The sequence below is a fragment of the Microtus oregoni genome, unplaced genomic scaffold, assembly GCF_018167655.1.
Source record: "Microtus oregoni isolate MIOR12 unplaced genomic scaffold, Mior012 000024F_ref0000369, whole genome shotgun sequence".
In the NCBI taxonomy this organism is placed as follows: Eukaryota; Metazoa; Chordata; class Mammalia; order Rodentia; family Cricetidae; genus Microtus; species Microtus oregoni.
The window spans coordinates 11348407-11376336 of NW_024543083.1; the positions used below are offsets into that span (position 1 = coordinate 11348407).

The 27930-nt window shown below is 43.1% G+C and overlaps 1 protein-coding gene and 1 long non-coding RNA gene across 2 annotated transcripts; one reads left to right on the forward strand and one right to left on the reverse strand.

The window, feature by feature from the left end:
* Window positions 1-27584, forward strand: Polb (DNA polymerase beta). Its single transcript, XM_041673722.1, has 14 exons — window positions 1-406; window positions 591-648; window positions 4785-4851; window positions 9015-9089; window positions 9910-9968; window positions 11748-11797; window positions 14647-14698; window positions 16177-16231; window positions 16312-16384; window positions 16708-16778; window positions 16879-16965; window positions 24879-24943; window positions 25800-25939; window positions 27330-27584. The coding sequence occupies exons 1-14, from the start codon at window positions 346-348 to the stop codon at window positions 27422-27424; spliced, it is 1008 nt and encodes a 335-aa protein (XP_041529656.1). The 5' UTR covers window positions 1-345; the 3' UTR covers window positions 27425-27584.
* Window positions 11991-22550, reverse strand: LOC121462103. The gene is made up of 3 exons (XR_005976269.1): window positions 22261-22550; window positions 17779-17842; window positions 11991-12401 (listed from the first exon to the last, which is right to left on the reverse strand). It is a non-coding gene; the product is annotated as an uncharacterized LOC121462103 (long non-coding RNA).
* Window positions 27585-27930: the final 346 nt, after the last annotated feature.

Sequence of the window (27930 nt, forward strand, 5' to 3'; positions counted from 1 at the left end):
GCAGCTCTTGGATCCTGACAGCCGACCTGGTGCTGGCAGTCCTCACATAAAGTACAGGCCATGCCTTCCCCGGCTGTTGCCCACAGGAGCCGACGTCCACCGCCTTCTGCACCTCGGGCTCTAAAACGGACCACTCTCCTACCCGGAGGGCAGATTTGATCTCAGGTTAACCCACTAAAGGGGTAACTCTGACCTCCCCACTCCCCGCCGCCGCCCCGGACTCCCTGCTTCTGCCCCGGCGCCCGCTAAGCCCCGCCCCTCCTGGCGCGTGACGTCACCGCGCTGCGCACTGTCAGGAGCCGCCATTGTCCCACCGGTGGCTCCCAGGTGCGGGTTCCCGGCGCCATGAGCAAACGCAAGGCGCCGCAGGAGACCCTCAACGGCGGCATCACAGACATGCTCGTGGGTGAGTCCCGGGCCTCCCTCCGGTGCCTCTCCTCAGCCGGGCCTCGCTGCTGTCTCCCTGGTCGCAGCCGCAGCGTCCGTGCCGGCCACGTCCGTCCCGGGAGGAACCCACCCACACCCCCTTCCCGGGACCGCCGTTCCCGGCTGTGCGCCTGTTTACTCGAGCTCTTTGTTGTCTTTTTCAGAACTCGCAAACTTTGAGAAGAACGTGAGCCAGGCAATCCACAAGTACAACGCGTACAGGTACGTTGTAAGCTGGCGCTCCTGGCTGAGGTAGTCTTTTAGCAGGGATGGGGTGACGGGTGTCCAGGGGACTTTTTGGACGATCAGAGGGAGGTTTTAAAAAACGAAAAACCGAGTGGCACTTTACTTAACATGTACAGAATTTTGACTGAGCCTTATAGGGTTTACTCTGATACGTATATTCTCACCTTTATCTTGAATGACTGGAAATATAACGTGGCTTTAAAACAATGAACAGCTGCAGATGAGCTCTGTCTTATGGAATAGATGTGACCGGCACTCGGGAGGCAGAGGCAGTCGGATCTATAAGTTCGAGGCCATTTTGGGCTGCAGAGCAAGTTCCAGAACAGCCAGGGCTACACGGGAAAACACTGTCTCAAGCAAAGCAAAACAAAAAAAGAAATAGCTGTGGTTCAAGAAATCACGTTTGTTCTGTTTGGACTATGACTGATCCTGTCACCTTCTGAAAACCATTGCCATCCCCACAGACCTCAGCAGGCACCCTCTGAGGTACCTAGCCTGTATCCCCAGTCACCTACTTCTCCGATGTCAGCTACTTAGCCTATAAACATGCCCAAAGCCCTCGGCTTTCAAAACAAACCATCCTCATTTTCCCAAGCTAGCTCTTACCGCCTTACAATTAGTGTGCGTTAGTAGTCTATCCCATGCCTGAATTTACTCAGGAGTCATTCTTTATTAGTATTATATCTGCTATTCATTTTACTTTTGAGATTATTATTACATCATTTCCTCTTTCCTTTTCTACCTCCAAACCCTTCCATAGATAACCTTGATCTCTTTAAAATTCATGGCCTCCTTTTTTATTAATAATTGTTATAACTGTACATATTTGCATATACATATATATTTCTAAATACATAAATATAACCTATTCAGTCCATATAATGTTATTTGTAGGTATGGTTTCAGGGCTGACCATTTGGTCTTAGATAACTGATTAGTGTACTCTTCTCTGGGGAAGACTATTGCTCTGCTCTCAGCTCTCCTTCATGTCCTGTGTAGGGCTGAGGTCTTGACCACATTGGCGTCTCTATTATTTTCATCCTTGTTCAGCTCATGTTTAGGCAGTCATGTTAGTGAGACTTTATGGGTGTAGCACCTGATATTATTACGCGACAAATCTCATAGCAAACTTCCTGATCCTCCTGCTCTCCCAATCTCTCCATTTCCTCTTCCACAACGTTCCCTGAGCCTGGGGTTTAGGAATTGTTTTGTAGAGGAATCCATTAGGACTTGGCTCCATGGCTCTGCAGTTTGATTGGTTGTGGTTTTTTCTAATGGCCTCTGTCTATTGCAAAGAGAGGGGAAAGACTACACTTAGCTCTGGGTATAAGGATGAACATTTAGAATATAGTTAGGGATTATGCTGCTTTAGGAAAGAGGTGGTTATAGGTTCTTCGCTAGCCGTGGGTAGTTGACTGTGTTTCTAGTACCAGGCATGGTTTCCCTCTTGATGAGTGACTCTTCTGTACAATTGAGAGCTGCTGGTTAGCACTAAGAAGTGTGTGTCTCTGCTGCACCCTTAGGGTTATCCTGCCATGCAGGTTGTCATCGTGGTTCATAGGTGTTGTAGCTGTGTGGGACTGTTGGTTACCTCCCTTCTTTGGGAGCTTGCCTGGTTGCCTTCTGGGACCAGGAAAGCTAGTCTTCAGAGAAGGGACATTCACGTTAGTTCTAGCTCAGAGGCCTGTTTCTGAAGTGCATGGTGTCTTCAGGAATAGGGACTTTCCTTCTACCTCTGGGGTGCCACCAAAGGCAATAGTCTGTATGTTTTGGGGAGTCTCTAAGACAGCCCTGGCCAAAAACTCAAAAGAGGGCTTTTTGTGCCTGGCCTTAGATTTTTGTTAGGTGTGTTTTGGCGCTTGGAGGGGGCATTGTCTGCCCAGATTTTAAACTATGTGTGTATATTGATGCAGACTTACATTTATTATAGGCTTTTTTTTGGAAAATGTTAATAATATGATTCCTTATGGCACTTTCAGACATGCATACTGTTATTTTATCCTTCTTCTGTATTTATCTCTTCTCATTCCCTAATTAGAGCCCCACTTTTTTCTCTCACTCCTCACCCTGTCATCACTTACACCTTGCTATTCTTCCTATTGCTCCCCCAAAGCCTCTACCCTACCTGGTTTGCAGTTACTCCAGGGTATGCACTCACATCTGAAGATTTGGAGCTAGGAGCCTCCAGTGAGAAGAAGAATACGTGATATTTATCTTTCTGGGTCTGGGTTACTCAGTATGACCTTTCTTAGTTACATCCATTTACTTGCAAAGTTAGTGCTTTCATTTTTATTTTATTTTGCTGTTGTTTGTTTTGTTATTGTTGTTTTAGGCAGGGTCTTTCTATATACCTTTGACTTTGCTGACACTCATTCTGTAGACCAGACTAGCCCCAAACTCACAGAGATCCTACTGTGTCTACCTCCCAAGTGCTAGGATTAAAGGTGTATGCCACCACATCCAGCTAATTTTTTTATAGCTGAATAGTATTCTACATTTTCATTATTTGTTGACTGAAGAACATTTAGGTTGCTTCCGTTCCCTTGCTGTTGTAAATAGAGCAGCAGTGAACATGACTGAGCAAGTATTCTTTGGCGTGTACCGAGGAGTGGTGTAGCTGGGTCTTATGGTAGGTTCCTTTTTAGCTTTTTGAGAAATTTCCAGGTTACTTCCCTGAGTGGCTGCACCAGTTTGCAGTTCCACCAACGTGAACGAGGTTCCTGTCTCCCCTCACTTTCTCCAGCATTTGTTGTTGGTTGTTTCATTGACCTTTGCCGTTCTGACTGGGTTAAGATGAAATTTCAAAGTTGTTTTGATTTTCGTTTTCCTAATTGCTCGAGATGATGAACATTTTTGAGATATTTCTTAGCCGTTTTTATATTTGTTTGAGCTCTCTGTTCAGATCCCTAGCCCATTTTTTGAATAACTCTGGTTTGGTTTTGTTATTGTTGTTCATTAGGTTGGTTTTCATTATTATTTGTTTTTTGAGTTCCTTGTATTAATCCTCTGTCAGGTGTATAGTTGGCAAAGATTCTCTCCCATTCCATGGCTTCCTTTCCACCTGACTGTTTCTTTAGCTGCACAGAAGTTTTAGTTTTATCAAGTCCCCTTGTCAGCCGTTGGCCTTCATTCTTGGTCAAATGGATTCTTACTCAGAAATTCCTTTCCTACACGTTTATCATGGAGGGGGCTGCCTATGTTTTCTTCTAGAAGTTTTAGGGTTTCCGACTTCAGGTTTAGGCCTTTGCTCTATTTGGAGTTAGTTTTGTTCAGGGTTGCGCATCTGTTTTCCTTCTGCTGCTTGTGGACGTCCAGCTTTCCCAGCAGCACTGGTGGAGGATGCTTTCTGAATCTGTACCATATGAAGGATGCTGATTCAAAGCTTGCACCACCTTCTGGAGAGCCTCCAGGCTGCTGCCGTCTAATTGGTGCTGTAACCGTGTCTTCAAATCGCCACTCTGTCTTGTTATCAGGCCAGCTGCTTCAGGATGGTAGGGAACACGGTAAGACCAGTGGATTCCATGAATGTGGGCCCACTGTCACACTTGGTCTGGTCAGAAGCAATGCTGTGTGGAACACTGTGATGGTGGATAAAGCATGTAAGCCCATGAATGGTAGTTTTGGCAGAAGCATTGCGTTCGGGGAAGGCAAATCCGTAAACTTAACAAGTATCTACTCCAGTAAGGCAAAGTGTTGTCCTTTCCATGGAAGAAGTGGTCCAGTGTAGTCAGCCTGCCACCAGGTCTGTGGCAGATCATTTAGGAAATGGTGCCGTATCTGGGGCTCAGTGTTGGTCTCTGCTGTTGGCACACCTGACACCTAGCAGCTGTAGCCGGGTCAGCCATGGCAGTCCATGTTGTCGAGCCCATGCATAGCCTCCATCTTCTTCCCCAGATCCTTTTCTCACCAATTTCCAATCAGGCTCTTTCCAAGTCTTTGAACATCCAGTGATCCAGTTTTAAGTTTTTACATAGTAGAAAACCAGCTATATTTGTTTTTTTAAAAAATGTGGGTATTTGTGTGTTTATTTCAGTTAAGAAAAAAATTAAGTGTTTGCTGGATTTTCAATCATTTTTCTTTTTTTTTCTCCCCCCCCCCTTTTTTTTGTATAGAAAAGCAGCATCTGTTATAGCAAAGTACCCACACAAAATCAAGAGTGGAGCAGAAGCTAAGAAATTGGTAAGCTTAATGAGTATGTAGTTGAAGAGTTCATACGTGTAAACATTTGATATGTTTTCATAAAATGAACTCACCTCTCTGCAGTGCCTTTGACCACCACAGACCAATTTCACTGCTCCTGGTTTCTTAGAATAATTTTAATACTTTCCAAACTCAAATACTTTTATTTGGAAAGAAGACATTATGCAGTCTGTTTCCTTTCTATACTTTGCCATATACACTCATTCTCAAGCTGAAACTCACCTTAAATGTGAGTCCTTCAGACAACCATGGTCACAGGGAATGCTGTTAGTCTAGTTCTAGGGGTCCCTCAGTCATCCTGTGATTCCCAGGAATTTGTGTGGGTTAGTACTCTCTAGTAGAACTCACCAGCCAACCTACACCCTGTATTAGGGTAGCACAGTTCTCTAATTTCTGTGAGGCCAGAAGTGTCATGGTTCCTAGAGAGCCACATGTCATGGTGATTTGTGATCTCATGGGGAATATCCGGGGTATCTGCCTGTTGATGTTCTTTCTCATCCAAGCCTCCCGAAGTAAGCTGCAGTTCCTTACATTTAAGGACCATATCTGACTTCTCTTTTGTTGATGAGGCCAAGCTGACATGATCTTTGAATGGTTCGGGTACTGAGAGCGTTGCTTCTCCCCATCATTTATTTATGTTTCACAAAAGCCTTCTGGACTTGAACTTCTACCATGTGGTTGTCCTTGACGTTCTCACAAGAGCCTTGGGATTATGAACCATATCTGTCCTTATATTTTCATTGTTTGGTATTACAGTAAATCTGGTACTCCTATAGCTGAATGAGAAACTTCACATCAATCACGCGTAGCATCTTAACCTTGAATTTGTTACTCAGTAACAATGCTCCAGTGTGTGGGTTTTAAATCCTTTGTGCTATTAGTTGATCTTTTCTAAATATACAGTAAGCAACCACATTTTAAATGCACTGGACTTTAATTCTTGTTCTGTGTCTCTGTTTTGACGTAAATCTAAACAGTCGTTCCTATTTCCATCTGTCCTTTTATCACCACTGACAAGCCTTTTAGATCATTGTTGCAAAGAACCCAGTGATTTTTATAATGATTTTTGAAAGCCTGATATAGGTCATCCCAATCTGAATATAGCCTCCAAAGCAATAAAAATAATCTAAAACTTTTATGGCTGAATTTCACATTAAAAATACTATCATTTTTTTATGACTTTATCTAACAATCTCAGACCAGTCTGCTGTCTGGCTCCTGTGGATGCTTCTGAATAATTCTAGAAATCTGAGATTTCCAAAATCTCAGTTGTTTGCCTTTTATTCTGTTATGTTAGGTATAGAAATAGCCAGGGTCTGAATTGCTGGTGGCCAGTGTGCTACTGAGTAAAATTATTCATTACTATCTGTAAACAGTTTATCTTTTTATTACCCAATTTAAAAAATGAGAAGCCTGAGTAATTTCTTATATCTGATCTTCCTAAATCTTTTGTACACTTCTTGGTAAGTGTTCCTTTCCAAAGTTAAATATGTTCTCAGTAGTTTTTGAGGCTTTTATAAATTATCGAATAAATACAGAACATAAAAAGGTGAATGTGGGGGCAGATGTTATGGCACATGCCTTTAATCCCAGCACACAGGACACAAGTGCAGGCCAGTCTTAATAAACCCAAGACCAGTTCGGTCTACATAGTGAGTTCCAGGTCAGTCAGAACTCGGTAGTAAACCCTGACTTTTTTGCGGGGGAGGGGGATGGGAAAGAAAGCAAGAAACTGAGTCATGTCATATTTTTGTGCATACTGGAGGTTTAAACAGGGCTGGCCAGATGGATCAGTAGATAAAGGCACTTTCTGCCAAGCCTGCTGAACCTGAATTTAGTCCTTGGGACCATGTAGTAGAAGGAAAGAAGGGACTCTAGCAGTTTGCCCTCTGACCTCTATGTGCACATGGTGGCATGTGTGCTTACACCCTCACCAATAATCACAAAACTTCAGTAATTTAGATTGAGACAAGATGCGATGTTGTGCCTGTCAGATTACCAAGTGTGATATGACATGTGGACAGAAATGGTTACTGCTTAAGGTACAGTCTTTCTGATGCATCATTCGACAGAGTGTGTATATCCTTTCCCCCTGTTTTTGAGACCAAGATCTCATTATGTAGCTTTGGCTGGCCTGGAACTCCCACAGATCTCCTGCTTCAGCCTTGGCAGAACTGGCATTAAAGGTGGCTCTATGAAATGTGTATATTTTGACCCAGGATTTTCACTTCAAAGACTTGGTCCTCATGGAGCTAATAAATAACAAGAATTCACTAGTTCTTAACCTTGAGCAAGTACATGCATAAGCACTGGGGAAATGCAGTAAAAAGACGGGATCATTATTCTTTCATGGTTTACATTTGAGATGACTGCTATCTAGTATGGCAACCATGGGCCTCCTCTAGCCATTGAATTCTTGAAATGCGGTTACTGTAGCTGAAGAACACAAAGTCTCAAGTACAGTTAAATTGTCGTGTGACTAGTGTAATACTGGCAAGACCTTGTGGATGTGTCAGTCTGGTAGTGGTTCTCACTGGGGGTGTCCTAGAGTAGTAGCCTCAGTGCTCTGTGGCAACGTAGAAGTGCAGGTTGCTGGTCTTTCTACCTACCTAAGACATAGCAAATCAGAAACTCTAGGGTGAGACTTGGTATTCTGTGTTTTAAGAGTGTATTTGCTTTTTTGTTGTTGGTGGTGATGGTTTTTCAAGATAGGGTTTCTCTGAAGCTCTGGCTGTCCTGAAACACTCTCTTAGACCAGGCTGACTCTGATTGGCCTCCCTCAGCCTCCTAAGTGCTGGGATTGAAGGTATGTACCACCACTATCCAGCTTTTATTTTTTTTAATTAAAAAGAAAATTTTGTTATGTGTATATGTGTGTGGTTATGTGGGTTTATGTGCCCCATGTGCATACAGGAGCCTATAGAGGCCAGAAGAGGACATAGGAGTCCCTGGAACTGAAGTTACAGTTGCGAGCCACTCTGTAGGTGCTGGGAACTGAACCCGATCTTCTGCAACAGCAATCAATGCTCTTAGATGTTGAACCTTTTCTCTAGTCGCAATATATCTACTTTGTCTTAGCACACTTAAACAGATTTATTTTACCAATAAATACTGCAGTTTTGTGGCTGCATATTAGTTCATTTTATGAATTTACTTAACAAATATCCTACTTGTGAACCTTAGATTGGTTTTCAAATATTTGACAAAATTATAATGGTACCATGGACAACCCTGTTCTCAGAGAGTCTCAGTATTTAACTGAGACTATTTATTTAAATAGTACAAGCGAATGTTAGAGGATGGGTGGACAGGTGATTGTTTTTTCCCCACTTAATTTTCAGGGCCATGAGATTAATAAGCAATCTTAACACTGTGTGTAACTTTATTTTCACATTTCCCTCTTTGTTGTTGTTTTTGTTTTTAGTTAAAAATTGTTTGCATTAATTTATTTGGGGTGTGTGTGTGTGTGTGTGTGTGTGTGCGCGCGTGCGTGCGCAGTGGTGCACGTGCAACTTGTTCCTTTCTTCCACCTTGTGGGTTCCACAGATTACACTCAAGTCATCAGGCTTGGCAACAAGTGCCCTTACCCACAGAGCCGTCTTGCCAGTCCTGTTTTCTCAGTTCTCCATAATAAAAGTAGGGTACTTGTGTGTACTGGGAGCACATCCAGGTCCTCTCATGAGCCAGGCAACCACTTTCCCCCCACCTGCATTTCCAGCCCCCAGAAGTTAATTCTGTGTAAACAAGAGTCATTTAAAGTTATTTACTAGGGCTGGAGAGATGGCTCAGCTGTTAAGAGCATTGCCTGCTCTTCCAAAGGTCCTGAGTTCAATTCCCAGCAACCACATGGTGGCTCACAGCCATCTGTAATGAGGTCTGGTGCCCTCTTCTGGCCAGCAGGCATACATGCAGACAGAATATTGTATACATAATAAATAAATATAAAGTTATTTACTAGTCTTTCTCTGTTGCTCTTTTAAGCATTTTATTCTGGGGAATTTCTTCCCAGTGCTTGCTTTTCCGTATTTTCTGCTTCAAAACTTGTCCAATAAACCCTTGCTTCTTACTCCTCAGTGTTATCTTTTAGTGATTTGGTAGATGTTATATTTATATGACTTCTTTATTTTTAATTTTCTGTATAGCCGGGAGTAGGAACAAAAATTGCTGAAAAGATCGATGAATTTTTGGCAACTGGAAAATTGCGTAAACTTGAAAAGGTAACATTTTAATTTAATTCTTTGTTTGATCACAGTATCCTCCCTTATAGCACAGAGCAGAATAATTGACGTAATTCACCTTAGTGAGACCCAGAAGCAAAAGTGATAATTGGCGTTAAACATCCTGTTTTAAAAATGCAAATGTTGCTTCTGTAACACTCCGTGGGCAGGATTGGTGGAGCATGTGTGTGGCACCAGCAGTATTTGGCAGACTGAGGCAAGGAAGGTGTCTTGATATTACGAGTTTGAGACCAGCATGGTAAGACTGTCTCAAAAGACAAAAGAACCTCTTCTCCCATTGCCGTATGTGGCCCTTGAGAGACTGTCTAGTTGAGTTGCCTCTCATTGTACCATTCAAAGTGATATGTCTTGATGAAAAAAGCATTGTCATTCATTTATTCAGTCTGTGCCTGAACTCTTCTGAGCATTTTAATGGTTTTTGTTTGTTTTTAGGATATAATTTTTGGTCTTTTGTGACTAGTCCTTTTAAAAGTATTAGAAAATTGAAAACTGAAAGGGCAGTGGGTATTAAATGTTCATATTACAAAAGTAACTACACAAGGTGATCATTTGTAGTTCAGTAGATCTTATCATCCTACAACATATGTGTAAAACCAAAACCAAATACTGTGCGTATTGAATAAATTAGAGATGAGATGTCTTTACTACTCTGTTATCGCCCACAAGCTACTCAGGTCACGTGTGTTCTCTGCAAATGCAATGATTTGTGCTTTGCTTTTTGCATCTTGGTGTATTTCCAATAAGATCACTTCAGTTCACAGAGCATTCCTAAGTCAGTAATAGATTGTTTTTCTTAAAGATTCGTCAGGATGATACGAGTTCGTCCATCAATTTCCTGACTCGCGTTACTGGCATTGGGTAAGAACTCTTTCCTAAGCAGTCAGAGCTGTAGCTCAGTCTTACTATGATGTCACCCAACTAAAGTACATGCTTCTTCCTTCAGAACTTGCACTTCTCCACCTACCTTCGGGCCTTTGCCCGTTCAGTTCGTCCTTGCATAGTGTGGGGATCTGCAGCTGGTCCTCAAGCTGCTGTTCTGTTAGCCCACCGGGGCAGGTAGTGTTGCCACCTTCCCGAACCAGCCTGGTTCCCAGACAGTGCTTTCTTCCCCCAAAACCCAGCACTTGCTTCTGCGTCTTTTTATTATAGACTGTGTCTGCTGCATGTTTATCTTAAGGATTTCTTCACAGCCCTTTTTAAAATTTGGGCTAATAAATTTTTTATCTTAATATTAATTTGGGGCTAGCAACAAAGAGAACTTCTTGAACACTGGACACATGAAAATTTAGCATGGAATATTAGGCCTATAGCACTTTATTCTTTCATCCTTATGAATCAAGACATTCCTTCAGCTGTATAATTGCCTCATTAACTGACCTTTATTCAGGTTTTAAACATAATAACTGAAAATCAGCGTGACTCCTTAGAGATCCGAGGCTACTTTAAAAATGTCTATTTGAAGGTAGTTTAGGGAACATTTGGTATATTATTTTCTTTTTCAGGAAAGAAAAATGAAACACACATAGGAAGTAAGCAGCTTTTGCATAGCCAGAGTTAAAAACTATGTCTTTTGGCTCCTTGTTCAGTTTTTCCTTCTTTGTCACAGTGCCTCCTAACGTCAGTGTTCGTTTCTGCACCACATGTAATATGTTTGCTGAGTCTCCCAGACCAGTGTGCTTGATATGTGTGTGTGCACACGTGCACATTTCTCCTTTTCTTTTCTCTTTATAATACCAAAAATTAACAGTGTAAGGGGGTTGGGAGATAGAGGTGTTGTTCCTGTTGCCACTGCCAGCTAAATAGTTTACCACAACACATCACTTTATTGTTGAGCCCAGTTATTGTGGTGATAATCTATAAACTTAAAGTAGGTTTTATGACTGGCTTTTCCTCGTTTCTCATAGCTATTCATTGTGCTCACAGGAAGACCCAAACTTACCACCATGGCTTATGGAGTGCTATCGCAGGTGACTCCTGTGTAGTGGATGGTGGTAATCTGTATCATCCTCTCATTCGGCTGTACTAATCTCCTCCTTGAGCAAGCCAAGCTCATGCTTATCTGTGGGGCTCTCGTGAATTGTTTCTCCATCTGAATTCTTTTCCTTTTGGTCTCCCAAACAGCCGGCTTTTTGTCATCCATATATCAGCTCAGAATCTCAGAGTCTGGACTTCCTAGCCAGTCTACATTGAGATGCTGCTGCTCTGTCGTGTCATGCTGTGTTCATCTGCCTGACATTTTTCTTGTTTATGTTTATATCTGTTGTTTTTCTCTACCTGCTGGCATACGAGTGGGTAAATGCCAGCGCTGTTATTTGTCTTGTTTATGCAGTGTTTCCAGCAGTGTGTGTGGGACTCAGTTGAGTTAATGAGTGTTCAAGGGCCCACATATCTGTGCATGAACATTATGATAGCTAGCTGCTTAGGTGTCTTTTTATGTTCAAGTTCATGCTTGTTTATCAGTTGACATAAGACTCAAAAGTCTTTGGGTAAGATGAACATTAGCAAAGAAACCGTGCAGCATTTAGCAAGTCTTGTTTACCTTAATAATAGCTCTGTACCTGACAATAAAAGGCATAATTGATTATCATAAAGACCTTGAGTTTCACTTGATTCTGAGACGGTGTTTTGTTGTTGTAGGCCATCTGCTGCAAGGAAGTTTGTAGATGAAGGAATTAAAACATTAGAAGGTAAGTATCACACACGTCACTAATTCCAGTTTCAATCTCCAACAAGGTCACCTTGAAAGTCCCATTCTCAGTAAACAAATGCAGATAAAGGAATTGGTCATCACTGTGCAGTAGAGAGCAGAGCTAGGGTGACATCCACCTTCCAGGCCTCGGCTTTTTTAGGTTTGCGACAAAAATCTGAGACGAGCAGGAAGTTGCTTTGTGCTGTACGAGCTGAAAAATGAGCTCTAAAGCCATATCTGTGTTTTGAGTCAGCAAATATAATAGCAAGCCAAAGAAAAACGATAAGTAGCAGTTAGATAAAACATTATCCAATCCGACTTAGCACATGTAGCCCAAATCAACTGGAGAAGCCCCTTTAAGGCAGCCAGGTAAAGTCCCCAGTAGAGAGAGTCCTGAAAAGAACAGTGTCCCGTTTGCGGAGTCCTATGAGTAAAAGAACAAATCTAGCAAGCAACAAATGACATCATCAGATTGGTGCCTCACAATAGCCGCAGAATCCACTGAAGAAGTTGAAGCAGTCAGTTGGAATTCCTGGGGAAGCTTTCTGCATGGATGAGTGTCCCATGGCTGACCCTCCAGCTTCTCTCTCCCACTGCAGGTGCTTTTATATCAGGGATAAAGAACAGTGACCTGTGTTAGCAGCGATCTGCCTGTCAGGGCTGTATTCTTACTCTCAGGCTGTTTTGCCCCTTGGCACAGAGTTCAGAGGGCCTTGAAGGACTCTTTGAGGCGCATGTGCTTCAGTCTGAAATGGAGGGACCAGGGGAAGGGGAAGCATCCCTGCTTTGAAAGTTAGCTTCTTAGTAAACTCAAACAGCACATGATAGACTTCTCAGCTTAAAGACAAATAAGTAGAGATTATTTGACAATTTTTAGAAGTTCTAAATTGCTTGCTTCTAAACTGTTTAGACAGTGACATCTTAGACTAAAAGATTTTATATGTTGACAATGTTTCTTTTAGAGATGCATAGTGCTGTTGGAGAAATGTTTGCTTTCAAAAAATGGGGGGGGGGGGGTGTTAGAGCCTAAACCAGACAATTTAGTACATTTTTCTAACCTAATGTAAGCACCCTTTAAATGTAACTTATCTCCTCGTGCTTTCCCAAGAGTACCTGTGGATCCATTAGCACACCTGTGGGATGTTCACTGTGCACCCTTAGCACAGGATGAAATATTGGTGTGGGTTTGGCGACTTTTAAGCTACACAGATAGGTTAGGTGGACAGAGTTTGGAAACTGATGGAGGTTTGAATGCCACTCCCAATACATCATTGCAGTGAGTGAGCTTAGTTCTTCAGTTTCTGGACCATGTGGTAGGTGTTTCTGACTCATAGGTTCGATATCGTAACAAGGTAAGGCTCTTAGATTGTTTGGTGAGTAGTAAACACTTTAAGGATGGTAACATACTTGTGGGAACTTTATATTAGCGATACTACTTGTGAGCCAAATAGTCAGAAAATAAACTGCCTGTATGTCTCTGGAGGATTTTGTACTTTTTTGCTTGTAACATAAACTGTTTATCAATCAGTGAGATGATAGTTCAAAAGGGTCTAGAATCTCCTAGTTTTTATATTTTATAATTCACATATGTAATATAATGGTGACTATGTAACAGACTTGTAATCCTTTCCATTTCTTTTTTTTTTTTTTTTTTTTTTTTTGATTTTTCGAGACAGGGTTTCTCCGTAGCTTTTGGTTCCTGTCCTGGAACTAGCTCTTGTAGACCAGGCTGGCCTCGAACTCCCAGAGATCCGCCTGCCTCTGCCTCCCGAGTGCTGAGATTAAAGGCGTGCGCCACCACCGCCCGGCAATCCTTTCCATTTCATGTCAGATGTATTTGGGAGTGTTTTCTCTGGGAGGTAGTGTATGTTAATGTGTCATAAATATGCATATTCTCCATTTCTTCATAGGGAACTTATGTATCTATCAGTATACTGGTGATTAAACAAATTATATTTGAAGCTTTTTCTTTAACAAGAGCTGCTATTACATTCATGCCATTCACATTAATATTACAGCATTTGCAGAGTAAAAGATAAAGATGATGCCCCCTCCCCATTAGGCGTTTTAGCACATGTCTTCACAAATTCATCTCAAAGCAAGCTGAACAAGGTAGCCAGCACATTTAAGAAGACAGAGTGTAGACCGGACATGGTGACGGACACCTTTAAACCTAACTCTTGGAAAGGCAGAGGCAGACTGATCTCTGAGTTCGAGTCTAGCCAGGACTACATAATGAGACTCAGTCTCAAGAAAAAAAATGTAGTCAACCTTAAGAAACTGTGGTTACTGTTGCTGCTATAGACAGTATAGTAAGCGATGTTAGATCTGTTTACCGTGTTTTAACTATAACCATTAAGATTGCCTCTTATCCCTTGTTTGCTTTCATCAACTTCAAGTTGAAATTTTGGTGTATTACATAAAAATGATCTTAAAACCAGCTGTTTACAGCATTGATTTGAAAAGTTTTTTCACTAGTTCTCAGTGTCTGCAGGGTTTAGTTCTCAGTGTCCGTGGGGTTTAGTTTTCAGTGTCTGTGGGGTTTAGTTCTCAGTGTCTGTGGGGTTTAGTTCTCAGTGTCCGTGGGGTTTAGTTCTCAGTGTCCCCGGGGTTTAGTTTTCAGTGTCTGTGAGGCTTAGTTCTCAGTGTCCGTGGGGCTTAGTTCTCAGTATTCGTGGGGTTTAGTTCTCAGTATTTGTGGGGTTTAGTTCTCAGTGTCTGTGGGGTTTTTCCATCATGTTTTGAAAACCATTTTAATATCTTTTTCTTCAGCGTAGTTCTTTGTAGAAAAGGTATCTTTTCTAAAATGTATTCAAACTAAGCACCTCAACTTTATCTTCTATTCAGATCTCAGGAAAAATGAAGATAAATTGAACCATCATCAACGAATCGGGCTAAAGTAAGATAGCTAATTTTGATGCTTGAGTTGTAAAAGCTTTCAGAGACATTCTCCTTTACTTTTTGAGATTATAAGATATTAGCATTTCTCCATTTCCTTTCCTCCCTCCTTCACACAGACTTCGCCTTGCTCTCTTTGGACCTCTTTCTTCAACAGTTGTTACATATTTGTGTGTAAACATTCTGTCGTACGCCATAAAAAAGTGTCAACCATTTTTCTATTCAGAAATGCTAAAATTTTGTTGCAGAGTCTTGTAAAGTTTTTGCTTATGTTCATATGTTTTATTATTACATTCTAGCTTTTTTATTTTAACTTTGAGAATTCCTTTCATTCTCTCAACTTTAATTGGGGAGCAGTTTCCTTTTAAATACGGAGAACTGAGATCTGAGTACATCAGATAGCCTGTGGGTGTTCACTTCCTGTTTACATCATGCAAAGCCGGGTCTAGGGAAAAAACTGTCAAGTGGTGAGGTGTGGTCCTCTGTGTGTGTGTGTGGTGGTGGGGGGGGGGGTGAGACGTGGTTTCACCCTGCACTCCTTTTGTGGCCCAGGCTGGTCTCAGACTTGGGATTCCCTTGCCTCAGACTACCCAGACCTGAGATACTGCACCCAGCTCAGGTAGCTCTTCAGGAGCTTACTCCCAGTCTGAGAAGGACATGAGGCATGTACAGTTTACATGAGTATAAGAAAGATTTCAAATATGAATGGCAGTGTAGTATGTCAGCATCGTAATGGTTTTGTGTAGCAGGTGTCACTTACAGTGTTGGTATACTAGCACTGTGTGTGTGTGTATCTGGTGTTATATAATCTTGATTTGTTCCAAATTGCATTTTTTCCTGTTTATGCCTTGCGATTCCTTGCATTTGTGTAGTCTAAGGAGAACCTGAGAGTTAGGGGGATTTTTGAGGTATTCTGAAGAGCCTGGGTACCCAAAACTATTCTGGACACTTGCACAATCATTCTTAGGCATATGTGTAGCCACTATTTCATGCTAAGATATCATCCTATTGGCCTTCCTGAGATACAGTTTATATGTTATGCAGTAAACTGTCTAAAATACACAGTTGGATAACTTTTAATATTTTTATAGGATTGTGCAACCACTATTCTAGTCAGTTTTAGGACATCTTTCTTATCCTAAAGGACCCTAGTATGTTCTTCCCCATTTGACCCTCACACACTTCTCTCCAAGCTCAGGAACCAGGAGTCTTTCTACCTCTACAACTTCTCCTGTTCTGGCTGGTCCACACATCCTTCATGACTGGCTTATTCACTCAGCATCTTATTTTCTTAGGTTCATCCATGTTGTGGGGTATTATTTAAAATACAAAAATTTTGAAAACTATTGGTATAACTTTCAATTGATGTATAAAAATCAAAATTACGGGGAGGGAGAGAGGACTGCTTCTATGCTTATATGGGGGCAATTTTTAAAGAGATTATACAGAAATCTTTCTCCACTTGCTCTGTCTTCCTAGATATTTTGAGGACTTTGAAAAAAGAATTCCTCGTGAAGAGATGCTGCAGATGCAAGTACGGCTCCTTGTGTGTTCTCCATTAGCGTGTGGGTGCCTGTTGGTTTGGGAGCACTGACCTAGCTTTTCTTCTGTTAGGATATTGTACTTGGCGAAGTTAAAAGAGTGGATCCCGAATACATTGCTACAGTCTGTGGCAGTTTCAGACGAGGTAACATACTTCACAGTCTTGAGTTATTCGTGACTTGATAGTAAAGTCACTAGTATATGTGACAATGTGAATTAAAAATATGTAATTTGTGTCACTTCATGGACTAAAACCCACAGTATTAGTTAAGTCTGCTTATTCATGAGTGGAAATATGTAAAACTATTGTTTATCCCATATCCTGTTGTTTCTGTCAGTACACCTGAGTAGATAGGAGTTACAATGTAGTAGAAGGTTACCCTGTTGGAAGTAAGGCCTGTGTATGTGTATCTTCTATTTCATTCTAGCTTGGCCTAGTTAGTAGGTCTTTGTTCTTTGTTATCATAGGGGCAGAGTCCAGTGGAGACATGGATGTTCTTCTGACCCACCCAAACTTCACCTCAGAGTCAAGCAAACAGGTACCTCAGAATGTCTAAGCAGATGTGATCCATCTTACAATGAGGGAGTTTTCTTGTTGTAACAGTATTCTTTTTTTATTTCTTGACTATAACTATACAGCCGAAGCTGTTACATCGTGTTGTGGAGCAGTTACAGAAAGTCCATTTCATTACAGACACTCTGTCAAAGGGTGAAACAAAGTTCATGGTAAGTGTTCAAATATATCTGTGACTTGTAGTTTTCTGTTACCATCACAGATAGCTACAGGGTGTGGAGGTGCAAGCCTCTAATTCTAGCAAGCAGGAGGCAGAGGCAGGAAGATACCTGTGAGTTTGAGGCCAGCCTGGTCTACATAGAAAGCTCCAGGACAGCCAGGGCTCCATACATAGAGAGATGCTGCCTCAAAACAAGAACATAAAACAAATAGCATAACTCTGAGAGCTTGGTAAAAGTAATATCAGGATTTTTCTTGTACACTCTTTGTCAATAATTTGAATCTTCAAAATAAATATAATGCAGAATTTGCTCTTTAAAAATATTCATAATGACTGGCATGCAGTACTTTCTTAAAATAGTAAGTGATTTCATATTCTCTGAAGATTTTTGAGAGAGGCTAGAATTGCCTGATTAGTAATCTGTTCTAGCAATTGGGGGAGAAGAGGAATCCAGGTTTATCATAGGACACACTGGAGAAGAACCATGCGCAAGGAGCAAGTAGCAGGGTCACTGAGAGAGATAGTTCTAAGATCCACTATGTTGAGCTGTCAAAATTCTGTGAACTTTGGATAGAGATGTTTACTCAGCACTCAGGTTGAGGCAGGATGATTGCCATGAGTTCAAGTCCTACATAGGCTACATAGTGAATTATAGGCTACAGCAGGCTACAATGTGAGACCTTATTAGAAAAAAAAAGCAAGCTATAGCAAATATATTGGAAACAGATGTATCTCTATGAATAAGAAAACAGGAATGCTAATGGAAATCTAGGTCCAATATTCTTGCTGTGTTTTTTTGACTTACCTTTATGCTGTTTACTTCGTGTGGTCTCTTTTTCTCCGTGCTGCGTTTTTCCCATGTCACATGACTGAAAGGAAAGCATTCCTTTTGAGCTCGAACATTCTAAACTTTGTAAGAGCCTTGACACTTGGATCTGACAGGATGTTAGCTGAAGCATTGTTTAGTTACATAGTTTAGGTGGGATAAAAATTGAAACACTGTATGTAGACAAGATGGTGGCTGCACAAGTTGTAACGTCCCCAGGGCTAAGAACTTTTTTGCTATGTATATTTAACCACAACACAGTGATGTCATTAACTATGGTGATTTTTAATGGACTATGACCATGTATTGCTTAAGTTAGCCACAGTATTTTCTAAAGAACTTTGAGAAATATATTAAAACGTGCTTGTCAGTTAACTATAAACTATTTGAAAACAAGGGTCTTAAATGTGTCAGATTTTGAGAACTTACTGTGTCCAGAAGTATATGCACATGTGAGCTGGCATTGAAAGTAGGGTTTGGGGGCCAGTCACTTGTACATACCTAGGTACAGCAGTCAAAGGTGCTTGCTCTGAAAGCCTATGACCTGAGTTTGATTCCTGGAATTCACGTAAAGGTGTAAGGAGAGCCGGCTCCCAAAAGTTCTCCTCTGGCTTCCATACTCCCACCGATGTGCTTGTACACACACACACACACACACACACACACACACCACAATAAATAAAACAGTTTAAAGTAAATAGAAATAGGGTTTGCATAAGGATCATTCTCTAATTCTTTAGTTTGATTTTCACCCAGGATGAGGGTGTATGTAATTTACATTAAGAAACATTTAAAACATAAAAACATGTCTTCCAGATATGACATATAACATACATGAACTCACAGAGAATGTGACAGCACACACGATATCTACACAGATTCAGACCATACAAATCCCAGCACGGAGAAGGGGAAGTGGACAGGCACAAAGCCCCACCCCCAGTAGAGGAGCTCTTTGCTGGGAAAGGGAATCTCACTGGACAACTCGATCACACTGCAAGACAGACCCCAGGCCCAGATGGACCCCATGGTTTTGGTTTTATGTGTGTATGTGAATATTTTGTTTTGGTATTTTTGGTCTTACTGATAAATGGTTGTTTTTTTTTTTTCTGTTTTGATTTTTGTTTCTTTGATTTTCCTTTTTTTTTTTTCCTTTGAGAGAAAATGAAATTGGTGAGTAAGGACGTAGGGAGAATCTGGAAGGTGCTGATTAAGAATTTTTTATGAAGTTGTAAATTGTCATTATAGGCCAGGGCATTTTCTGCTGTTTCTATGGCCTTTGTCTCTTCCATATATGTCTGTGACAGATACCTAGGTACGGCAGTGTTCAGAGTTAGTAAACAGGGATTAAGGTATATGGTGTATATATTCTCGGGAAGTGGTGGATGTGGAGGCCAAAGGTCACTGTTGGGTGCTTCCTTCAATTGACTTCAGCTTATTTTCTGAGACAGAGACTCTCTCTGACTCTGGACTCAGAGGTTGGTATAGACTGGGTGCTCGATTAGCAAATCCATGGGTCCTCTTAACTTTGCCTCCCTAGTGCTGAGGTTATAAGGGTGCACTTCCCCTACCATGGTACTAGACTCAAACCCAAGTCCTGCTGCTTGTATTGCAACCATTCTGCTTACTGTGTGTCTCTGCAGATCCCTTAGCTTTTTCTTTATCATATATTAACTACAGTAATGAGTTTCATTATAACATTTTTATGCATATGTGTAAGATGTTAATGACATTCTCGTGTATGTGTGTGATATATTTTGATCATATCATTCCTTGTTACCCTTGGCTGTCCCCCATGTCTACTCAACGATCTCCTTCTCCTTCCAACCAGTCCTCCTCTGCTTGCACATCTTCCCGTATTGCTGTTGTTTGCTGGCCCAGTTCCTGGAGCATGAGTAGAGACTGTACATGCATGGGCCAATTAGCAGTGCCTAAACCACTAAGAGAGGAAGGAGACTACCTGTCACCACCATGAACACTGTGTAGATACCTAGGAGAGGCTGAACCTCCTATGCGTCTCTCCTTTGGTACCCTTTAACTGCCTATTAGTCCTCAGATAGAGTTATGGCCTCATGAGCCTGTCCTCCCTCTACAACAGAATGGGGATGGGACTACTCTTGTACAGGGATACTTAGGGCTACAGAGAATTCAGGAGTGCAGTGCCCTGTCCTGCCTGGAAATGGCATTCCCACCCTTCCTCCTGTCTGCTTTCTGCCAGTTCCCTCAACCTTCAGGGTGTGATATAGATGTCCCATTTAGGACCGATCACGATAGCTGCTCTTTCTCCTGCCATAGCTGCCACCTGCTGCAGAGGGCTTCTCTGCCCCATGTCGAACGCAGCCCTGGTGCTTAGAGGTGAATACTTAAGCACAGGAGCCAACCCAACAGGACCCGTGTCCTCTCCAAGCATGGCATCTGACCAGGTTTCTAGTGCCAGATGTGATGTTCCTCATATGGGCTAGCCTCATATCCGATTTAATAAGCCATTGATTATCCCTAAGACAGTCATGCTATTGTTTCGCAAGCCAGTAGTAGCACAGCAGCCTGCATAGCCCCACCAGCTCTTTAAGAAGGGGGATCACAGACTCCTTTCTGGTTTGATGGCTTGAACCATTTATCAGGATCAGCCTCGCTGGTTTATTACCACAATCATAGCAGTCTAATGGCCAGGAATTGAGAAGCTTTAAGCCTTTTTATGCCCCAGACTTTAAAAGGCTATTGAGGCGTTTGCAGAAAGTTGTTGGAGTCCATTGTAGCAAGAGTAGCTGTTTGTTAGCCTCCTGTCTTAGTTAGGGTTTCTATTGCTGCATTGAAACACTGTGACCAAAAGGCAAGTTGGGGAGGAAAGGGTTTATTTGGCTTCCACTCCACATCACTGTTGATGACTGAAGGCAGTCAAGACAGGACCTCAAACAGGGTAGGATAGGTACTGAATCTTAGGAATGTGCTGAGAGCTCCTCACATGGAAGAGGAGGAGGCAGGGGAGAAGGAAGAGTAATGGGATGGGGTTGTGAAGACAGTATCTCAGTGGAAGGATGGCTGGGCCTAAAGAAGCCAGAGGTTGAGCGGGAACTGGAGTGTGTGTGACGGGAAGGTCATTAAGGATGTCATCTGAGGGCTAAGTGTAGGGAGATGGACGCTGCTGTAGGAGGACCTAGAAAGGATGTCATCTGAGGGCTAAATGTAGGGAGATGGACGCTGCTGTAGGAGGACCTAGAAAGGATGTCATCTGAGGGCTAAGTGTAGGGAGATGGATGCTGCTGTAGGAGGACCTAGAAAGGATGTCATCTGAGGGCTAAGTGTAGGGAGATGGATGCTGCTGTAGGAGGACCTAGAAAGGATGTCATCTGAGGGCTAAATGTAGGGAGATGGACGCTGCTGTAGGAGGACCTAGAAAGGATATCATCTGAGGGCTAAGTGTAGGGAGATGGATGCTGCTGTAGGAGGACCTAGAAAGGATATCATCTGAGGGCTAAATGTAGGGAGATGGACGCTGCTGTAGGAGGACCTAGAAAGGATATCATCTGAGGGCTAAGTGTAGGGAGATGGATGCTGCTGTAGGAGGACCTAGAAAGGTACATGTGATGTTTTTTCACAGTGTGGGATCCTGCTAACAGCCGTGAAAATTTGGATGTAGATCTTGGAGTCCATTCCTCTGACTGTAGGATGCAGGAGCTCTCACTGTGCCGTGAGGTAGCCAGAGCTCTTGACCTGGGGTGGTTGTAAGAGACTGCTTTCGTTACAAAGGGGAAAAAAACTTTTTTGGTTTTGTTTGTTTTTTAATTGTGAGGATCAAATTGAAAAGATCACTGAGAAGACATCAGTGAGTCAGGGAGTAGAAGTGTGACACACTCACAAGGGCAGTGTGTCCCAGAAGGTGCCCCTTGGAGGCAACAGACCTGCTGTTGTCAGGAGTGACACCCAGTTTCACTGCATTGACTCAGTGGATGCTTGCTCTAGCATGGATGTCCCCAAGACTAGAGTCCATGTGACTCTCACGTAAACCTAGTCTCATTCTAGAATCGAAGCTGACCAGTTGGTCAGAAAAAGTTTTACAAATCAAAACTCTCTGTGTGTTTGTTAGAAGGGACTTATTTTCCTGAAGAAAGCAAAAACTTGACTACTTTTAGGTCTCTCAGATCAGGAATTCTGTTTAGGAGGGGAGGAGCAGGCACAGAGACTGGGAACACTCACAGATGTGTAGTCTTAGGAGGGGAGGAGCAGGCACGGAGACTGGGAACACTCACAGATGTGTAGTCTTAGGAGGGGAAAGAGCAGGCACAGAGACTGGGAACACTCACAGATGTGTAGTCTTAGGAGGGGAAAGAGCAGGCACAGAGACTGGGAACACTCACAGATGTGTAGTCTTAGGAGGAGAGGAGCAGGCACAGAGACTGGGAACACTCACAGATGTGTAGTCTTAGGAGGGGAGGAGCAGGCACAGAGACTGGGAACACTCACAGATGTGTAGTCTTGGATGTGCCGCTGCTGCTGCTTGTACCACACATTGAGAGTGAGATGGCTCACAGAAGGGAGAAAAATGGTCTTTTACCCATGTAGACTACCGTGGGATGACCGCCTTTTTCCGTTGCCTTCAGGTCCCCTACCAGAGTATAGCCTTGGCCAGAGTCCTTCATTTCCAGACAAGTAAGGTTTCCCATGAGAGCCTGACAGGAACTCCCTAGCTTGAACTTTGCCGAGTCACAGCCCAGAGGCCTTTGGATCTCACTGAAGAGGCTTCTCAGCCAGATCCCGTCAGTTGTCAGTGGTCCAGGCGGCTGGCCACAGCACCAGAGTGAAGACGAGCCAAAGAGGAAAGGGTGACATCAGGGCCACCAAAATGTCACGCTGGGTACTGTAGTGACCAGCCCGAGTTATGGAGGTAAACATGTTTACGAGTCCGGGACAGTTTGTTTCCATTCAAGTGACAGTACAAGATATCTTGACTTCTCTGAGAACATAAAAGGGTTTATTTTAGACACTTGGCATGAAACCAAAATCTATGCAGTCTAAGAATTTTACAGCAACACAGGAATTCTTCAACATTAGCACATCAGAAAATAAAACTAGCTTTGAGGAAAAGAACAAAGGCAGTTGAAACCCATTTCTACAACAGACGACAAGCCTGTGAATCCAGGCACCCTTAGCTGCCACTGAGTACCTCGTGATAATCCAGCTGGAAACTTGCTGATGCCAGGGAAGGTATGTTTCGTATTATTGAAGATGAGTGTGTTTCATTAAGTCATTAAGCTTCCAGCTAGAAGAACAGCTAAAGAAAATACCCACTTTAGATCAGACTTTTCTGTCTTGCGAGTGAGACAGCATGGCTTTTAGTAACACAAGCTTGTACGTTAGATCCCGTGTTGTTCTTAGAATATGACAGGAGGTACTTGTAATTGGACATACAGTGGTTTGGGGCTGGAGAGATGGCTCAGCACTGTTCTTCCAGAGGACCTGAGTTCAATTCCCAGCACCTATATTAGGTGGCTCACGATTTACCTATGACTCCAACTCCACAGGGCCCAGCACCTCTAGCCTCTCTGTGCATGTACACAAGCACAAAAATATCTTTTGTTAATTTTAAAGTGATATAGTGAAGTGTGTAGCACATTTACATATGCTTTTGTTATTGTACAGTACAGATATTTTACCCATTTTTTGGAAAAGGAAAAGATGATAAAACTTAACTCAGGGACCATGGAGAGATGTCTTAGAGGTCAAGAGCACTGGCTGCTCTTCCAGAGGTCCTGAGTTCAATTCCCAGCAACCACGTATTGATGGTTCACAGTCATCTAAAATGAGATCTGATGCCCTCTTCTGGCCTGCAAGCAGGCAGAATTTAAAATAGAAATAGATCTTTAAAAAGCTGTAAAAGTATAATGAAAACTCAAGTGTAGAGAAGAAAGATGATCAGTCTTGTCTTTCAATCTTTATTGTTTTTGTTTTGTCTCTAAGATTTCTCCAAACTCTTCTATATCATATTTAAACTTTCCTTGATTGTTCGTCACCTGTAATATTCTGCCTGTTCACGAATCAGATAATCTTGGTGTCCCTGAATATTACTGGCAGCTTTCTCAGTATGTTTGCCTTGTGCATGATCTTTATGTTATTGAGGTTACTTTTTCATGATTGTTTTAGTCTCTGTCCTCAGGCCTGGTGCTTTCCTTGACTAATCTCTAGTTTAGAACCCACAAAGGCCAGATCCTAGAAGCAGCATCCTTGTCTGCCCCCGTGTGGTTCATTAGTTAGGAGTAGAGCGAGAAGGTGAAGGTCATACATCCTGTCCCCAGCACAGCATGTCAGGAACATGGCTTTCTGCAGTGTTGGAATTCACTGACTAATAATAATGTTTACAGACTGCACAGATAGAGACTCCCCACAGACTGCGGTTTACCACACAGCTGTGATTCCCCAGCTGGTTAGATAAGATGTTAACAAAGCTGGCTGGAGAGTTGCTGGAAGCATGCAGGACTGAGTAGTCATGGGGTCAGGCAGAGCTGCAGAAGCACCAGGACACCCAAGGCAAGGTCCAGGACTAGGTCTGAACGGTCAGGTGAACACACGGAAGACACTGGGCATGCCCTGCCTGTCCATCCTTTAACACATGCCCAGTAGAGACACAACAAGTCCCTAGGACTCTGGACTGCACAGTGTTCAATGTCCCTTTTAAATAGGGGCTTCAGGTTGATTAAGTTGCAGACCTGGTTTAAATAATCCAGGTGTCCGTGTGTTTTCACCTGCAGGAGTTACTGCTCTGTCCCTCGCTGGTGGTGCTGGGCAGGTGGGTGGTCTCAGTGCACAGCAGGGTACAGTTGTGCCACCTCTGCGTTTATACTCAGAATGGAGCCAAATGCTGCTGTGACACAGAGTCACCCTGGACAAGGCGGCCAAAGGCCACACACAGCATAGAGCAGCGCAGCGATGCACAGGACGCGCCCTGGTCTCCATCCAGAGCCTAGACCTGCTGCTACGATGAAAGTGCGCAGAAGCCTCGCACAGCCGCTGCACCATTAGCCTTTGATGAGAAATAAGCCTGAAGTGTGTACGCCATCTAAACATTGTTTAAAATATCCATGTAGGGTGTGTGCCAGCTTCCCAGTAAAGATGATGAAAAGGAATATCCACACAGAAGAATTGATATCAGGTATGATTCAAATTGTGTTTGCTGAATCCTTTCCACTCCTGTCCTTGAGGCTGCAGACATATGGGGATGATAAATTCTATGAATACGGAGTTGGCTGACCTGAGTACAGAAGGCGAATGTCCCCAGATGTCAGTTTCTCCAGATTTGCCCCTCAGCAGAGCAGCAGCCATAGCTGCCGTGGTCTGCCGTGTTGTAGTAAGTGGGGCAGCTTTTCATTTGTGCATACCTGCATTCCTTACTGCATGTGTAGCTGGAGCTTGGAGGCAAAAGCCTGGGCTCTGGCAGCCCGGACTTGCCTGTCCTCATACGTCAGATAAAGACAAGAATTGGTAAGAAGCTCGGAGAGATGGGTTCCATGTGTCCGCACTGGGAAGGACAGATAACAGCTGTTGACATCCCCGACTTAAGAGGGAAGAATTAGAGCAGGGCTAAGGGAGGTGAGACCCAGCACTGTCTGCTTTGGTCCTACAAACTGGTCCCTGTGTTCTTGAAAGATGGTCACTTCGTGAGTGCAGCCTCAGCCTCACGAGTAATTGCCCTTGACAGAAGGATGACCTGCACTATTTGAGGGTCCCCCATTCTGGACCCCAAGTGACCCAGGAGGTTAGGGGAAGGTTAGGGGCAATGGTGAAAGTAAAGCAGAAAGCACAAGACGAAGGCTAACCCGCTTTAGTTATGAGTAGTGAGTGTTGTTAACAAAAGCAGCAGCTGGTAGCAGCCGAGTGACCAGTTGCAACCTAACGACCTGCTTTTCCTAGGATATTAGACCACATAGACTTACTTTAGTATTCTGATTTTAGAAAACCTTGGCTAAACTTGAAATATGTGGTTAAAAAAGGTTTTTTTTGTCCCTAAGGTTGATCCCCAAAGATCAGTATTACTGTGGTGTTCTCTACTTCACTGGGAGCGACATCTTTAATAAGAATATGAGAGCGCACGCCCTAGAGCAGGGTTTCACAATCAATGAGTACACCATCCGCCCCCTGGGGGTGACTGGTGAGTATCCTGACTGCCTCAGCAGAGGAAGTGCTTTCCAGAGGTGCTCAGCTGGCCTTGGGTCAGCCTGGGCTACTCAGCAAGTCTGAGGGCAGCCTAGGCTACATGAGCCCCCTCTCAAAAACTAGGCATTTTAATATAATAAAGTTTCTTAGAAGACTTTTTAGTGATTCTGCCATTTAATTGTAGCTCTTTTATGTTAATCCCACAGGAAATAAAAGCTATCTTTAGGGCCTCAATTGATGGTGCACAAGGCAAAAGTGATTTCCAGCTCTGTGAGAACAGACATAGCTTGACTGGTACAGTGCCTGCCTGCACACCCGAGGCCCTGTTTGACCCTCCCTAGCTCCTTAGGATGGATGCTCATTGAAGGATCGTATGATGGAAGAGGTTCTGTTTGGCTGTGTCTGAGACTTGTGCAGAGCTTGGGTGTCCTTTCTTTCAGTGTCACTGACAACTGATGCCTGAGACCGTGGCAGCGACAGAGAATGTTCTTAGCATGTAATAAGGACCAGGTGCCATCCCCACCACCCCCACCTTCACGGGGAAGAATAAAACAAAAAAAATTACAAAATAATTCCTGGGTAATTATTCTCACTTCATGCTTTAAGATTTAAAGAATAGGTGAGATGGCCCAGCAGGTAGCCCTCCCACAGCGGATTTGATTCCTGGGACCTATGTGGTAGAAGGGGAATTGATCCCTGAAATCTTTTATCTTCCATGTGTACCCCCTGTGGTATGCACATACCACATGTAGACATACGCATGTTTACACAGCACACAAAATCAATCGAGATCTTGTTTAACATTTCACAGCCTGCTGTGTAGTTTACTGGTAGTGTCAACTTGGAGAATGAAGCTTTGCCATTTTGTCCTTAGTGTTGCATAAGGCAGGACTTCTGTCTCGCGAAGACTGGAGCATGCTTTTCAAATATAAACATGCATACGGTTCACTTGGGTCCTCATTAAACGTGGCTCCTAATTTCATGGGCACTCAGGCATCTGAATTCCATTCTGCAGCCCAGGCTGACCTAGTCATGTACCGCCACACCCGACATCTAAGTGATGTCCTAGCAGCTAGCTCAAGAGCCACGGTCTGGGTTGCAGAAAAACTCAAGAATAGTTTATGATGGGTACAATAGAGATCCAGCAAAAAAAGAGAATCATGAACTAGGGCAGCTTTCCTGGCCACAGTTGGGGTACCCAGGGTCTGTTATACTGGTAACATGTGGCAAAACATGCATACAGGCTTCTATCAGAAAGTGGAGGCAGGCAGGCAGGAACTTCTTCCAAGTGGCTAAGTTCCTTTCCCCTGTGTTGGAAAGGGAACCTGCTCGCAATCTGTGGTAATTAACTTCCCAAACTACTTCTTTTCTCTCTCTACTTGCAGGAGTTGCTGGGGAGCCCCTTCCAGTGGACAGTGAGCAGGACATTTTTGATTACATCCAGTGGAGCTACCGGGAGCCCAAGGATAGAAGTGAATGAGGCCAGCCCCCCACATCCCCACCCTCCCACCCCGGCTTTTCCCACTAGGAGTCCTAATTTATTTCTTAACCTTTGCTATGTAAGGGTTTTGGTATTTTTAAGTGATCGCTTCTTCTCCAGGCTTACCATGTACTGTAGTCAATAAAGCTCTTGAACTATTGAATACTTATTTTCTTAGCAGGTGTACTTAATTTTCTGTGGCGTTTATGAGCACAGTTCACCATGGGTTTAGCAGAGACAAGCACGAGCTGGGGTGAGAGAAAGGTTAATGGGGAGTTCATTTCTGCCCTGCATTGCAGCCCTGTCCTCCTCTTACTGTCTCCTGTTTACCAGTCACTTGGCTCTCCCAGGGGTGCCCCGGACGCTGGTTCAGTGTTCTCTAGGAACTAGAGACTGCCAGGAGTGATGGCACACAGCATTCATCCTAGCACTCGGGAGGCAGAGATGGGCAGGCCTCTGAGTTCAAAACCAGTCTACTCTACAGAGTGAGTTCCAGAACACCAGCC